This window comes from Rhinatrema bivittatum, chromosome 13 (genome assembly GCF_901001135.1).
Source record: "Rhinatrema bivittatum chromosome 13, aRhiBiv1.1, whole genome shotgun sequence".
In the NCBI taxonomy this organism is placed as follows: Eukaryota; Metazoa; Chordata; class Amphibia; order Gymnophiona; family Rhinatrematidae; genus Rhinatrema; species Rhinatrema bivittatum.
The window spans coordinates 8,275,352-8,290,894 of NC_042627.1; the positions used below are offsets into that span (position 1 = coordinate 8,275,352).

Here is a 15,543-nt window from a genome sequence, read left to right on the forward strand (position 1 = left end):
GATTTAGAAACAGCCTCACAGAGGTGAGGTTTTAGACTGGTTTTGAATAAGGCCAGAGAGGGAGCATGAGGTGCCAGCTCAGGAAGTTTATTCCAAGCCCACGGTGCAACAATTGGAATCAGGAGCTGGCAGTGGAGGGAGAAGGGCATTCATACGCGTGACTTGCCCGATGAGCGGAGTTCATCAGGAAGGGTGAGGTGAGAGATAAAGAGGAGAGGGACGTGAGGAACTGCAGAACTGAGGTTCTTGTAGGCGAGTAAGAGGAGCTTGAATTGTATGCAGAAATGGATAGGGAGCAGATGTAAGGGACGGCTGAATTCTGGATGGATTGTAGTGAGATGTGAGGAGCAGGGTGTAATAGTCTAAGCGGGAGTGGATAAGGGCTCTGATAGTGTGCAGAAAGGAAGAAAATGCAGCTGCAATGGGGAAGTCTCCTGGCACGCCTGTAGCTAAACTGCCCTCATATCCCCAGGAAGGAGGAGGCATTACCAGGCTGGGAAGGAAGCGAGGCCACAGGCTTTTCACCCAGAACACACAGAGGTAACATCTTAAGGGGAGAGACATTCAAATTGTGCACTTCTCATTCTCCAAAGGCAGTTGTTCTTTATTAAACTATTCAAGACATTTACAAAGCACAAAATACAAAAAAAAAAAAAAAGAGCCGCAGCTGGTCGCAGAGGTCACTCTTCATCAGAGCCAGAGTCGGATGCAGAGTTGGCAGAGCTGGGCGGGGTACTAGCAATCTCCTCCTCTTCTTCCGAACCCTGTGCAAAGATAAGTGGGATCAATGAAGCTGCTTCTCCGAGGGAGGTCCCCAATCCCAGGCCATGGCCGTCTGCAGAACCTGCCTGCCACTCTTGCACTGCAAAACTGCACCCCAGGGATCAAAACATCACTCACTCTCTTTTTATGTCAGCCTTCTCCTAAGAGGAGGGGACGCTTACGTTTAAGAACAGGTGTGCACCTTAGATTACATCCAAACGCTCCTCCTCCTCCTGGGAGGTCAGCTAGGCAGCCTGAGTTCATAATCTGGAGGGACCAGAGAGGCACAGATACTCCCTGCCACCACTCACGCTTCCGCACATCCATACAGCTGGGAGAACTCTCAAACACACACACCCCTGATCCTACTTCTGACTAAATGATCCCTTAAATGGAGGTAAGGGGGGGAAAGGAAGGATCGAAAGACTGTGCTTGTGGGAAAAAGGGATTTCACTAAATACGCGTGCACGTAAATAAATAGAGACAGGAGAGAGATAGTCACACCCTATGCACTGCACGGATAATGAACGTTGCTTACCAGTAACAGACGTCCTGCAGAGACAACTTAAAGTTACAGGATTGAAGTCCTCACAGGTGCGCGTCCAGCTGCTGAAGGTTTTGACAGGCTCCCCTGTGCATATGCGCACCCATCCCACATTACACAGAAACCCCCTCCCCCATTCAAACTATAGCTAATACTGAATACTTGATCCAACTCCAAGGGAGGCAGGTGGGTTCTCTAAGGACTCGCCTCCTGCTGACCTCGCACAACACTCGTTACAGGTAAGCAATTTTCCCTTTCTCAGAGGGCCTCGCAGGTGGAGAACCTTAGCTACAGAAAAAATCATAGCCAATAGGCAGATAATAATAATTTTAGGAGCAATGAGCCCATTTTCTTTTCTAATAGGGCAGCCTGGAAATAAACAGTTCTGAAGGGGGAAGAAGTTGAATTCTAAACCGCAGACTAAAGAACAGATTGACCAAACCATTGTTGGTCCAGGAGTCTTTCTAAACAATAAAGGAAAATTGGGTCTTACCTAACGAGTTTTGTTCCTGAAGTACCATGGATCAGTCCAGCGAGTGGGTTTATGCATCCCCTGCCAGCAGATGGAGGCAGAGAACCTCCTCGCTGCCACTGCAGAGACCACACTCCTGGCGAAGTCCGGATCATATCCTAAAGAGCCTCAGCCACATAGGCCACTCCTACTTCCAAGCGGGCCTCTGCGTGGACTCAGCCGCCATCCCTGACAGCTTGTCTTGCGCCTTTGCACCCAGCATAAGCAGGCTCTCTGCATCAAACTTCCACACACCGCCAACCCAAGACTCACAGCTGAAACCTCAAACAGCCTCTGGAGCAGTACCTCCAGCTTCCAATCCTGGTCATCCTTTAGAGCCACCGACCACGCTACTGGGATAGTTGTCTTTTTGGTAACCACAGACACAGCTACATCCACCTTGGGTATTCTCCACGACGCCAAGATCTGCTCCGGCAAGGGATATAACTTCGCCATAGCCCTCGCTACCTTGAGGCCCCCCTCGGCAGATTCCCACTCCCAATCCACCAGCTTCTTCATCTTGTTTGGCAACGGAAAAGCCTTAGGGGGATCCCATAATCCCTCCAGGACCGGGTTCACTCCCTCTTTATCTGAGTCCTCCTGGGTGACTCTAATTCCCAGCTCCTCCAATAAACGGAGACTCAGCAGCCCTGTTCCTCCATCCAGAACAGATGGACCACCCATGGGTCATTACATTCTGCGATTGGTACAGCTTCCGGATCCTGCTTTGGATCTCCCGACACATCCACTGGATCCTGGTCAGGATCCTGCATCGGATCCCCCGAGGCACCAACAGGGTCTCCGTCCAGATCCCCAAGGACCCCCCCCCCCCGCATCCAAGTTCATACCTCTTCCAATGCGGCCCGAGTCCCAACGAGCGTAGGATCCCTCCTGTCTCCACAGGTCTCCAAATCCCTAGCCCTCTTGGCCACCCGGGACTTCCTGGGTAATGGTCTCTTGGACCCCAAACCCTTCCTGGCTAAAAAAGCCTTATGGAATGAGCGGGATTCCCCCGGAACGGATCGCGGTGATAAGAACCGGACCCCGGCCATCCTAGCAGCCGATGCTTCAAGCTTCTCCCCGCATCCCTAGCTGCATCGTTCTCTCTCTTTTTTTTTTTTTTTTTTAATTAAAGCGGGAATAACTTCCTTGATCTATCATCAGCTATTGGAGAGGGAGGAGGAGTGCAATCTCCATGGAGAATACGGGGGGGGAAGCAGACCACTGGCTTTCAGTCCCCTCACTGTTCACAGGATGAGACAAAGACAGGGTCACCAACCCCTCTGCCTTCCCTGCTCTACAAGCGAGACAGTGCTCCACAGCACCTAAAAGAAAAGGAGATATTTGTGTTATCTCCAGATTGTAGGTTTTGCACCTCTGCCATCTGCTGGAGACAGGGGTATCAGAAAGCTTTTCTTCTCTGCCTCCATCTGCTGGTTGGGAGGCAAAACCCAGGCATCTGGAATAATCTGAGGAATGAACAGGAACAGCAGTTTATGGACTTTTGCTCCAGGAACTTGTCCAAACGTTTTGTTTCTTTTTAAATCTAGCTACTCTAACTGCCATAACCACATCCGCTGGCAACGAATTCCAGAGCTTAATTGTGCGTTGAGTGAAAAAAGGTCTTCCATTTGTTTTAAATGTGCTACTTGCTAACTTCATGACATGCCTCCTAGTCCTATTATTTAAAAGACATGAACCGAATCACATTTACCTGTTCTAGTCCTCTCATTAACACTGTGAAGTCTAATTACTATTTTGCAAAATAGCTCACTGATATTGCTTGATGCACCCAGTGGATGTCGAAAAATAAAGAAAACTAATTCGAACAAGAAAACCTACCTAGTGAACCTACTAGGTGGTGAACCTGGAGGACCTTCGACGAAAATACATGAAAATTCTCACAGAGGACAGAACCGTGACTGTTAAGTTCCATGAAAAAACTAGAACCGAGGGTCCCCACAACATCCTTGTGGAGGGAATTAAAAGTTTCTGGAAGCTTTGTAGTAAACTTTCCTAGGCAGGTTCTGTTGGATGATGTGAATGCACCTGCAAGGACTTGCATCCTGCCTTCCTCAGATAAACATGCGTGCGTGCGTCTGTGTGATCAAGTGAGGGCTGCTCCCAGTACTTTGTTCTTCTATGCGTGTATGAGACTGGGGCTCTCTCTCACCTTTCTATGCAGGTACATATGTATAGGAGGCGGTGGAAGGTACGCCACTCCCTGTACACCTCGCTCTTTAATGAGAGAGGTATATGAGAGAGGAAGGCAGGGGAAGGGACATTCACACTTCATGTACCTCGCTCTTTAATGAGAGAGTATATGAGAGAGGAAGGCAGGGGAAGGGACATTCACACTTCATATACCTTGCTCTTTAATGAGAGAGTATATGAGAGAGGAAGGCGGGGGAAGGGACATTCACACTTCATATACCTCGCTCTTTTTCCCTTGGCTCTCAGAAGAGCTCTCGTCACTGGACACAAATTCCTTGCTCTTGAAACTCTCGCCCTTCTCGGTCACTATTTTCACTGGCGATTTGGCTGCAGATTTAGAGATTTTCTTCTCAGACTTCTTGTCCGACTTTTTCTCAGGTTTCTTGTCAGACTTCTTTTCTCCTTTGACCTTCGCTTTTTTCACCTTTTCCCTGCTCAAGAGACAAAAGCAAGCCGTAAGCGGAGAGTGGGATTTAGCTCTAGGATTGCTGGAGAAAAAAAAAAGACTGTTCCCAGTGGGGTGAATTGTTCAAACTGGCGACCCTTCAGCAGGGTGGAGAGATGCAATCTGAGGTGAAAGCAATTCCGGTTTGAGTTGATGTGAGGGGGTAGTGGGGTGCTCTACAAATCAGAAGTACTGTGAAGAGGAATGGGGGTGATACAGGTCAGGTGTGTTTCCCAGAAAGCTTATACTTACTTTTTCACGAACTCAGACGCTCCACTCTCATTATATTCTTTCAAGGCTTTGTCATAATCCTTCTTTGCCTCCTCAGCCTTTCTATCCCACTCCTGAAAATTAAGAGGCAAAGCTGTAATTCACTCACAGAGCTTTCCTATTCCCTTCAGCTTAGAATACTGTACGGCATACTTATTACTGAACCAGGACATTTTTTTCATCACCACCTCAGCAGTCTCTGCCACTTCCCTCGCTCCAAGGCGCACTCCCCCTCAGTGCCATTTGTTAGCCAGCAAAGGCCACCACAGTAGAAGCAACTGCTTTCTCACACTCATCAGGCCTGTGCTCTCCACCTCTGCAGTGCACTCAGGCCCTACTAGCCCAGATGGATGGCTAATCCCAGTTCAGATCTCCTACACCACAGCACTACAACCTGAGCCTATGGGGGTAGGCCCCCTACAGGAAAACGGTTTCATTAGCACAAGTTTAAAACCTGTGAGCAGTGACGACAATTGCAAGCCTTCAGCCCCAATTATAGTTTAGTTGCCCATCTCTCCATCTTCCACCCTAGGTGAGGTTAGAGCTAGCTGACTCTTGGGAGGCTCGAGCCCAGGACCTGGATTATGATCTCTACTGATTATGATCTCTGCTGCATGACGCCCTCCAATGCCGCTCTGGGTTGTTCTTCCCTCCCACTCACATGGCAGCATGGAACTGGAGTCAGCAGTGCCGCACACCCGGCACTCTGTCCTCCCATACCCCCCCTTCCCTATATACACGGAAGTGCATGATGCCGAGGCGTCGTCCCCGGTCAGCACAATAAGCTGGATGGTGCCAAAGCTGCATTCTTTTAGTATGCATCGACACGAGCGCAGTATTCAGTACTATAAATCAGATACTGAGCTACAGATTGCCTGAGCCAGGGATTGTTGAATCTGCCTTAACATGGTTTAAAGTCACTTGTAGAGGAAGAAGCATTTCAAGTTAGATGGAATGATGAATAGGAAAATAGGCAATGTAACTCCGGGAAATACGCATCACCCCCCAGGCAAATATTATTCAGAAAAGGGGCAATAGCTGCCAATGACACACAGAGGGTAGCATTTTTAAACAGTCAATCAATATGATGAATTAACCAAATTCAATAAATGCTTTGATGACATAGCAGATTGGATAAAAATTCACAGATTAAAGTTAATCCATCAAAATTGGAGGCAATGTGGATTGCAAGGAAGAGAAGCCATAGTGAAGATGCTGGTGTCAAGATTCCACTTAAAGAAAACGTAACATTAAGAGTGATATTAGATGAAGAACTGGCAATGACAGCACACGTGACTACATAAATCCAGAACTTTATTTATATTTAACCATTTTTGTCACCTGAGACCGTTTTTAGAAAAATAGGACTAACAATTATTAGTCCATGCTCTTAATCATTTAGACCACTCTAATAGTTTATTACAGGTGCTTCCATGGCTATTAAAAAGATTACAAATTGTGTGGAATACAGCAGCTAAATCGATTTTTGGACAAAGGAAATAGGACTCTGCTGTGCTCTGTCTTGCTGAACTGAACTGGCTGCCTATCATCTGTGGGTTAAGATTTATGTTTAGTTTTTAAATTATTTTACAGTGGCCTTCCTCTGTATTTTGGCAGAGTACTCATACCACGTGACACGGGAGGTCTTCCAATCAGAATCTTCCAGTCGTAAAAAATCATTTATTAAAAAGAGAGAATCTTCCAGTCGTACCTTCCTGGGTTCAGAGGAGACGAGGGGCCATAGTGCTCACCTTTCAGGCCCAACGCAGGAAGCTGCAAACACAAGTCTCCACACACCCTGCAGCTTTCCCCGCGGTTTGCTGACAAAGCCACAATGATGGCACCTGAGCCTGGACTCCTGTTGCACACGCTGTCGATGCCGGTTCTATCTGACCTCCCCCAGTCAGGTTAGCAGCTGCAAGAACCCTTCTTCCTTCACCGGCTCTCCCAAATCGCCTGGATCTGTGCTCTTTTTTCACTTTTCTTTTTTTTATAAACTTTACCAACAATTGCACAGACCTGCCCCCCCCAATCAACCCAACCAGGAAATCCTAAATATAAAACTTTATACTTTCCTGACTGCTGGCCAAAGGGGTCCAGCAGAGGAAAGAAGGTCCACTGGGAGGTGAAGGGAGCCAGATCACTGGCTTTCAAATCCCCTGATTGAGTGCGGGCAGAGCCACCTCAGGGCCACCGACCTTCTGCTTGTCCAGGGTTATGGTCTGGCCAGGCACCCAACCCCCTGGGAGAAAATTTAAATGGGAAATTTCTTCTCATTTTTTCGAAATATCTAGACTGAGGGATTTTGCACCTCTACCATCTGCTGGAGACCAGAGAAATACTGAGAGACTGCAGGCGGCAACTCTAGATTATGTAGCAGTGTCAGTGAAGCTTGTGTTCTCTACCTCCATCTGCTGGTAGGGATGCAAAATCCACTCATCTGGGCTGATCTAGGGAACGAACAGGAAACAGATGTTGAAACGAAGGTGAAAGAGCAAGAGGACTCAGGAAGATGGAGGGATAAGGGGGAAGTGGTAAGGGGGAAGTGGAGTGGGGAGAAGCAGAAACTGAAGTGACAGGCAAGGGCAGAGATACAGAAAGATACTAAGATAGAGCAAAGGAAGGGTACAGAACAAGGAGAACAGCTCGAAAAGAGTATTTTATTGCACCCCCATTCTATGTAAACCAGCAAGATATGTTTTCATGATTGCCGGTATATAAAAACTCTAAATAAATAAATAAAATAAAATAAAAGGAAAGAAAGCAGAAAACAGAAGTAAGATGGAAAATATGAAGAATAAATAAAGGATAAATACAATTCAGATCCACAAAAAAGGTTGGGAGAAAACAGTCTAGCTTCTTTTTCCTCTGCTAAATACACTTTGGTTCTTCCAGCAGTGGCAGACTGCTTGGCTGGGCTTCTTCGCCATGACGTTCACACAAAGGTAGCAGCAGATAAGGAAAGCTGGAGGCTCCTTGCTCAAAGGCAGAGAGAGCACGAGTGTCAACAGGGAGCTCCCACGTGTGGGAAGGGGAGTGGGGGAGGGGGGCGAGAAAGAGATGGAAGGCCCTGCAAGAAGGGTTAAAGCATTGGGAAGAAACTTAACAAGTCAAAGAGGAAGAAGCGGTGGCTGGGAAACCAGGGTTAAAATCTCCACAGATACTCCTCCTTGGGCAAGTCACCTTAATGCCCATTGTCTCAGGTATCCCACTTAGATTGCAAGCTCTACGGGGCAGGGACTGGTCCTATCTGAATACTTCTCACCACTGTACAGCAACACTCTGAAAATAAAACATTATATTGTTATTAAGATTCTGCCACATGTTCCTAGCACCAGTGGGACTGGGTTTTTAAGACTCTTCTGCTGGCTAAACTTCCATAATACACATCTGCGTTTGTGAGGGGTTAGGGAGGACATCGTTTTACCTCTTTCTTTTCCTTGCTCATGCCCTTCCAGATCTCCCCGGCTTTCTTGGACAGGTCAGTGATGCTGATACCAGGATTATCTCCTTTGATCTTCTCCCGACTGGCATTCAGCCACAACATGTAAGCCGACATTGGCCGTTTGGGGGCATTCGGGTCCTTGCCTTTCTTGCCCTGCAGGGTAAGATTAGTCTGAGATGGAGATGAAGCAGCAGAGAGAGGTCCCAGCCTGCCTCATTAACCGCTAACCTGTGACAGCTTCAAGGAGAAGAGAGAGCAGGACAGAGAGACAGGAGTGCGCCTGGGCTCCCTGCGCCATCACTAACCTCGGACGCTTTCTTGCGTGGTTTCTTCTCTTTCACTATTTTGGGTCTCTTGGCTGGTTTCTTCTTCTCCTCTTGGTTGTCACTGTCTCCCTCGTTACTGGACGAGCTTGCAGACACCTCACTGTCAAACCTTCAAAGAAGCAGCAGGCAGTCAGCATGGAGATCGGTGGTGAAATATACATCGAGTGGTGTAACAGAGTGAGGAAGATCTAAGCACAAACCCTACTGTCCACATCTGTACCTTCCAGTGCTTCAAGGCACAATTCAAGGGCCTGAAATGTGAAATGCATTAATCCTACACAGAGCACAGAATTTAACTGGATGTAATATGGCTGATAGTCCATATCTGAGCACAAGGGGTTTAAATGCCAAGCTGAAAGCCATGGTGAGTGGTGGGGAGAATGGAACATGGACTGGTAACTCCACCATCTCCCCCCATCAGTCACTGGCTCCTTGACATCTAGGGGGACCCCTCTTCCATCAGCTTTAGGCCCAATCTCATGGACCTTCTCTCATTAGCCAGAGGCTCCAAACCCGTCACTCCTTCCTCCATCATCCACTTACTCCTCAGCAATTTCATCCTCTTCCTCCCCAGGATTAAACGACTCATCTATGGAGATGGAAGAAAGGAAATGGACATCAGCAGAGAAACTCAATATTATTGCATCATCAGAGCCATAATCAGAGAGCCTGGAGTCTGTTTATGCCGTGCCATGCTGGGTTAAGCAAAGGACGCCCTTGAACTGCAAAAGCTCATTACCGGTTTCGTCGCCGTCGTCATCACTGCTGTCATTGGCGTTCTCACGGATCTTTCCTTCTTCTTTCATACGCTCTAGGTATGCATCATGTTGGTCCTCGTCAGAGTCAGCATACTCATCATAGCTCTGCTTCATGCCCTAAGAAGAGAGAACATTATATGGGAACTCCAAGCATTGTCTTACAATCCCAATAACTCCCAGCTGCCTGAAATTACCCTCTCTGGACCCAGCTCTGAAAACCCAACAGCAACCTGCAACCAATACCGCCACTTGCTCCAAAACTCTGCCCCAATAGGCCCAGAGCTCCCTGCAAACCCTCACCAACTCCCTTTAACAAGTCCAACCACCCCAAAGATCCCCGCACCTCCCTCCATGCAGGAATCAGCCCCACAGCTTCCCCTCATTGTACCCTCTCTGCATTCAGTGCCAATCACCCAAACACACTTCAGACTCCACTGGCCTTACAGTAATCCAAAGCTAAGCTTTTGGTAATGGCACACAGCCTCAGAGCAAGGGGAGTGATCCCATGCCTGCATCAATCAGTTAGAAATGCACTCACACGCAGCCTTTACAAAAAGATGCATTAAATAAAACCGATCTCTAAACATGAGAGGGGACACCATCACTGTAAAAACATGCAATGAGTCACTCACAGGCGGGGAATCCCCCATTTCATGTAAAAAATGGCTGCTGGCAATCAGCACAACACTGGTGGTAAAGTCACCATGTAACACAAAAGTCTTCTCTGTAGTCACCAGCTCTTGCCTTTCACTTTACAGTTTCAAATTATTTGTGCATATATATATTATACATATATGCACACAGATTTTTTTTTTAAAGTCACAACGAGAAAATGGATTGCAAAGCTCAGTATAAAGTGCCTTTTAAGTCTTCACACCTTTTTACATTTTTCACACTCTGTTGTCTAAAAAAAGGCATTACAGTCAGTTTGTTTCATCAATCTACTCTATAATTTCATCGTAGAAGAAAAGTTATATTCCAAATGTAATTAAGAATTAAAAACCCCACAAAGTTTTGATCGCATATGTTTTCACATTCTTTGTCACAGCGATCCCAAATTAGCTGCAAAAAAAGTGCCTGAACAAGGCCCAAAATAAGTTAAATAAAGCCCACCTGTGTCCAATCTCAATAGCTGAGCTGATTCACAGGCTCTTGGATGAAGAATCAAGAAGTGAATGTGAAACAAAGGTGAAAATATGCTGGCAAAAGAACTCTGTGGACAACTTTGTGCCCCGCTGTGGGGACGCGGACGCGACCCCCATGCTGCCTTCCTGCAAGAGAAGACCAAAGATGCGAAGGTCCGAAGGCGCACTCCTGCGGGACTCCCAACGGCCAGGGAAAGGGAGGGAGTGGATCCCCCATCTCCCCAAAGCTCCTAATTGCCTCTGCCAAAATGGCTGCCGTTCCCACGCTCGCAGGAAACCGGCCCGCAGTCACCTCCGGTGCTTCCCTAACTTTGTGGCGTCACCCCCAAAGCAGCCCCACCAGAACCGACCTCTTCACAGAGGCTCTGAGGCTGTGCACCAATTGGGCCAGACCTGCGCGACTGACACATGAATTCTACCCTCCCCCGGATTGGCTCTCCAGCGCCATTAGCCCTGTGCGCTGACTCGCTGCTGTGGTGTGAACAGCTAGCATGCTGCACCAAGGCCACCGTGCACTGTACTCAGGATAAGCCGCCGAAGCATGGATTTCTTGCAGATGCAGATTTTTTTTTTGTTTTAAATTGAAACAAAACTTTACTGCCCCCAAAATAAGACAAAGGAATACTTTCCTGAACAGTGGCAGAGCTCTGGATCCACAGGGCTCCATAGGGGAAGGAGGGAACTGGACCACCAGCTGTCCTGACCCATGGAATCTCCAGGGACCCTGCCAAGACAGCTGCTAGATCCTCAAGGCTCTCAGGCTTCAGAGGAGAAGGAGATATCTGGACCACCAGATAACCTAACTCCCATACTGAACCGGGCATGAGCGAAATCCAGAGTCACCAACCCCTGCTCGCCCGCCTCAACCAGGAAGGATGGCCCAACCAGGATCTGAGAGGACTCTTCTTTTCTTTTTCCCCCAACTCTGCTCCAGACTGCAGGTTTTACACCATCTACTATCTGCTGGAGACAGAGAAATACTGAGAGACTGCAGGTGGCACACTGGGTTATGTACAGTATCAGTGGTACTACAGAAACGAAAATAAGCATGAACCAATTTTCTTTTCCCTGCACATATCCAGATCAGTCCAGACTCCAAAAGATGGGGAACCCATACCTCCCACATCCAGACGATAGTGCCTTGCAAAGGTATGTAGCAACTTCAAAGTCGCTGCCCTGCAAATCTCCTGTGGAGAAACTAGATCAGCCTCCGCCCACAAGAACATGCCATACTGGGTCAAACCAAGGGTCCCATCAAGCCCAGCATCGAATGAGCACGCAAGCCCTCAGGAACCAGATGACCACTAGTAATGTAAGTAGATTCAATAGCTTCCTTAAGCCATAGTGCAATAGTAGTCTTAGATGCTTTCAAACCACTATTTGAACCACACCACAGAACAAAGAGGCGATCCAACCTCCTGAAGTCATTAGTTACCTTGAGATACACCTCAACAATGCTTTCTATGTCAAACAGCTTGAGCTCCCTCGCGTGGGGAGTGGACGTGCCCACCTCAGGAAAAGCTGGAAGCTCCACTGTCTGATTCACGTGAAACAGCGATACCACTTTAGGTAAAAAGGAAGGTACCGTCCTCAATGACACGCTCAAGTTTGAAATCTGAAGGAATGGATCACGGCAAGACAAAGCCTGCAACTCACATATTCTCCTAGCCGAACATATGGTCACCAGAAAGACAACCTTAAGAGTCAAGTCCTTAAGCATTGCTCTTCTAAGCAGTTCAAAGAGGGCCTCACAAATCTCTGAGGACAAGATTAAGATTAAAGAATGGACAAACTCTCTGCAATGGCGGATGTAAATTCCTCATACCTCTAAGAATCCGAATCACGTCCGGATGAGCAGAACTAGTAGAGCCTTCTATTTTGCCACGAGACAACCCAGAGTTGCCACCTGGACTTTAAGCGAGCTCAAAGACAACCCTTTGGCCAGACTTTCTTGAAGAAAAGCCAAAATATCAGGCACTGAAGACTTGAGAGGCCGAACCCTGTTAGCTGAACAGAAGGACTCAAAAACCTTCCATACCCTCAGGTACAAATGATTAGTAGACTTTCTTCTGGCCTGCAACAACGTAGCAAAGACAGCCTCAGGATAAACCTTACATCTCAATTGCTACCTCTCAAAAGCTGAGTTGCTAGACAAAAGTGAGCAGCCTGGTCTGAAAATATGGGTCCCTGACGAAGAAGGCCCACTAGGTGACAGAAGCAAATCGGGCAGACCATCGCCAAGTTGATTACATCTGCAAACCACATATGATGTGGCCATTCCAGAGCCACCAAAACCACTTTGCCTTGATGCTTTTCTAGTTGACGCAACACCTTGCTCACGAGCGGCCTGGGAGGAAAGACTGTAGAACCTCCCAAGGCCAAGGCAGTACCAGTGCAGACACACCCTCGGCCCCGTGCTCTCTACTCTGGCTGAAAAACTGAAACGCCTTGGCATTCAGATGAGTTGTCATTAAGTCCACGAGAGGGGAGCCCCAGCTCTCGTGAATGAGCTAAATCGCGGACTCCGACAACTCCCACTTATCTGGATTTAACACTGTGCGACTCAAGTAATCCGCTTGAATGTTTTCGACCCCGGAGATGTGAGATGCCGTTATTTGCTCCATGTGTTCCTTCGCCCAAAGAATCAACTCTCGAAATTCCTAGGCCACTGCTCGACTCTTGGTTCTGCCCTGCCAATTGATATAAGCCACGATTGCAGCATTGTCAGAGAGAACCCTCACTGAATGACCTCTCACTAACAGCAGAAATTTCTGTAAGGCTAAGCGGACCGCTCTGGTCTCTAACCAAATGATAGACCAAGCAGACTCTTTCACAGACCAGGAACTCTGAGCCAACTGTTGCTGACAAACTGCTCCCCAACCAGAGACTGGCATCTGTAATAAGCACTACCCAATCCGGAACTTAGAGGTCTATCCCCCAAAGGAGATTGGACCTAAAAGCCCCTAGGACAGACCCTCCTGAGCGACTCCCTTGAGTGGCAAAGGAGAGCCCGGGTTCCACCGTGCCGAAAGAGCCCTCTGAAAGGGTCTTATATGAGTAAATGTCCACAGCACCAAATCCAGAGTTGAAGCCATAGAACCCAGAACCTGCAAATAGTCCCAGACTTTGGGCATCATCAACTCTAACAAGCGCCGAATCTGCCCATGCAGTTTCCAAACACGCTCCTCTGAAAGGAACACCTTGCCTGTCAGTGTCGAATCAAGCTCCCAGATACTCCAGGGACTGTGACAGTTGCAGGTGACTTCACCAAATTCACCACCCATCTGAGCGACTTGAGAATACAGATAAACTTCTAAACCGACTGGCGACAAAAAAACCTCCGACTTTGCCCTGATAACTCAGTCATCCAGATAAGGATGCACCAGAACCCCTTCCTGACGCAATGCCGCTGCCACCACCACCATCACCTTGGTGAAGGTGCGTGGTGCCGTGGCCAACCTGAAACTAAAGATGCTGGCCCAGAATCATGAAGCGCAAAATACGCTGCGAGTCTTAATGAATGGGAATGTGTAATTATGTTTCCGTTAGATCTAGAGACACCAGAAACTCTCACTTGCGAACTGTTGCTATCACTGACCTTTGGGTTTCCATGCGGAAACGCGTAATTTTGAGCACCACATTTAACTTTTTAAATCGAGAATTGGCCGGAAAGTGCCTTCCTTCTTTGGGACAATGAAGTAAATGGAATATGTTCCATGCGAACCTCCTCGCAGGAAACCGGAATCACTGCCCCCAGCTGTGGCAGACGGTCCAGTGTCTCCCGAACCGCCACTTGTTTGTTTAAGGAACCACAAGGAGAAATTAGAAACAAGTTGCGAATGGGACGAGCAAATTCTAAAGCGTAGACATCCTTTACCACACTGAGAACCCCACTGGTCCTGAGTAATCCTGGCCCATTCCTTGTAAAACCACGCCAGGCGACCTCCTATAATAGGAATGACAGAGTGGACCAGCCTCTCACATCATTGTGAGGACTTAACTCCAGATGCACCACCCCCAGCAGTGCCCAAGAACAGTCTTCAGGCTCTCCGAAAGGACTGACCTCAGGACTGTCCCCAAAGACACAACTGCTCTTGCCGGACGAGTCCTCCTATCGACCTGAAAAAGGGAACGCACCTGAAAAAATCTCTTGCCCTTAGGCTTATCCTCCGGTAACCTAAGGACCTTATTGCCCCCCAGAAACTGGATCAATTGCTCACGGTCCTCACCAAACAAGAGCCGACCCTTAAAAAGCAGCGAGCCTAACTGCGAATTGGAGGAAATGTCCGCCAAACAATTACACAGCCAGAGCAACCGCTGATCCCATAATCTGAGACGACGTACGAATCAAATCTTACAGAACATCGGAGCCGCACTGAGAAAAAAATTGAAGGAAAAACAGCTTTTGAGTGACAACCTGCAGGCCCGGAGTGAAGCAGGGGGGAAACCTGCTGACTCCTGCCTGTCTGGCTGCCGGTTCAATTCCCCTGAAGAGCCTGGAGAAAAAAAAAAAGACTCTACTGCTGTCAGAAATGATAAAGTAAAACTTTAAACACTTTTATTTATTTTTTTAAACTGAGCACAGCAGTGGGGTGCTAAGCCCCTCAGGCAGCCAGAGGAGGGGGGAGACTAAAACTGGACCAGACTCGGTCCCCCACACCTGGAAGCACCCACGGACTCAGGCTATGCTCCGCACAAGGGGCAAAGCCCCCCTGAGTCCGGCAAGAGCCAGGAGACGACTAGCGTCTCCTATACAGAAAGAGGCAAATACTGATCTAACAAAAATCCTAGGTTTTTTTGTTTTTTTTGAAAAAAGCCAAACAAAAACTAAGGAGAAGTACTTGCTTGATCCACGAAAGAGAAAAAGAGACGGCTAACTAGCCGAAATCAGAAGACCGACGGGTGAGCTGCTACACCTGCTGGAGACAGACGAATACTGAAGGGTTACTGGATAGGCTCTGTCCTCATATAGGACATCCTTTCAGTTTTAGTCTGTCTCCACCTGCTGGAGACAGACAAATACTGAAGGGTTACAGGACAGGCTCTGTCCTCATATAGGACATCCTTTCAGTTTTAGTCTGTCTCCACCTGCTGGAAAGGGGGCTCAAGCCACAGTCTGGACT

The 15,543-nt window shown here is 47.9% G+C and overlaps 1 protein-coding gene across 4 annotated transcripts in view; it reads right to left on the reverse strand.

Annotated features, from left to right (window-relative positions):
• Positions 1-580: 580 nt before the first annotated feature.
• SSRP1 (structure specific recognition protein 1) overlaps positions 581-15,543 on the reverse strand; it is a 66,974-nt gene continuing 52,011 nt past the window's right edge. For 3 of the 4 annotated variants that reach the window (XM_029574799.1, XM_029574800.1, XM_029574798.1), the window contains exons 11-17: positions 9,257-9,392; positions 9,061-9,106; positions 8,497-8,626; positions 8,174-8,362; positions 4,729-4,820; positions 4,252-4,462; positions 581-764 (exon numbers count right to left, since the gene is read on the reverse strand). In XM_029574799.1, coding sequence (XP_029430659.1) covers positions 681-764; positions 4,252-4,462; positions 4,729-4,820; positions 8,174-8,362; positions 8,497-8,626; positions 9,061-9,106; positions 9,257-9,392 — 888 coding nt within the window. In that variant the 3' untranslated portion in view covers positions 581-680. The remainder of the gene's footprint in view (positions 765-4,251; positions 4,463-4,728; positions 4,821-8,173; positions 8,363-8,496; positions 8,627-9,060; positions 9,107-9,256; positions 9,393-15,543) is intronic. The other variant, XM_029574801.1, reaches the window with a different exon arrangement.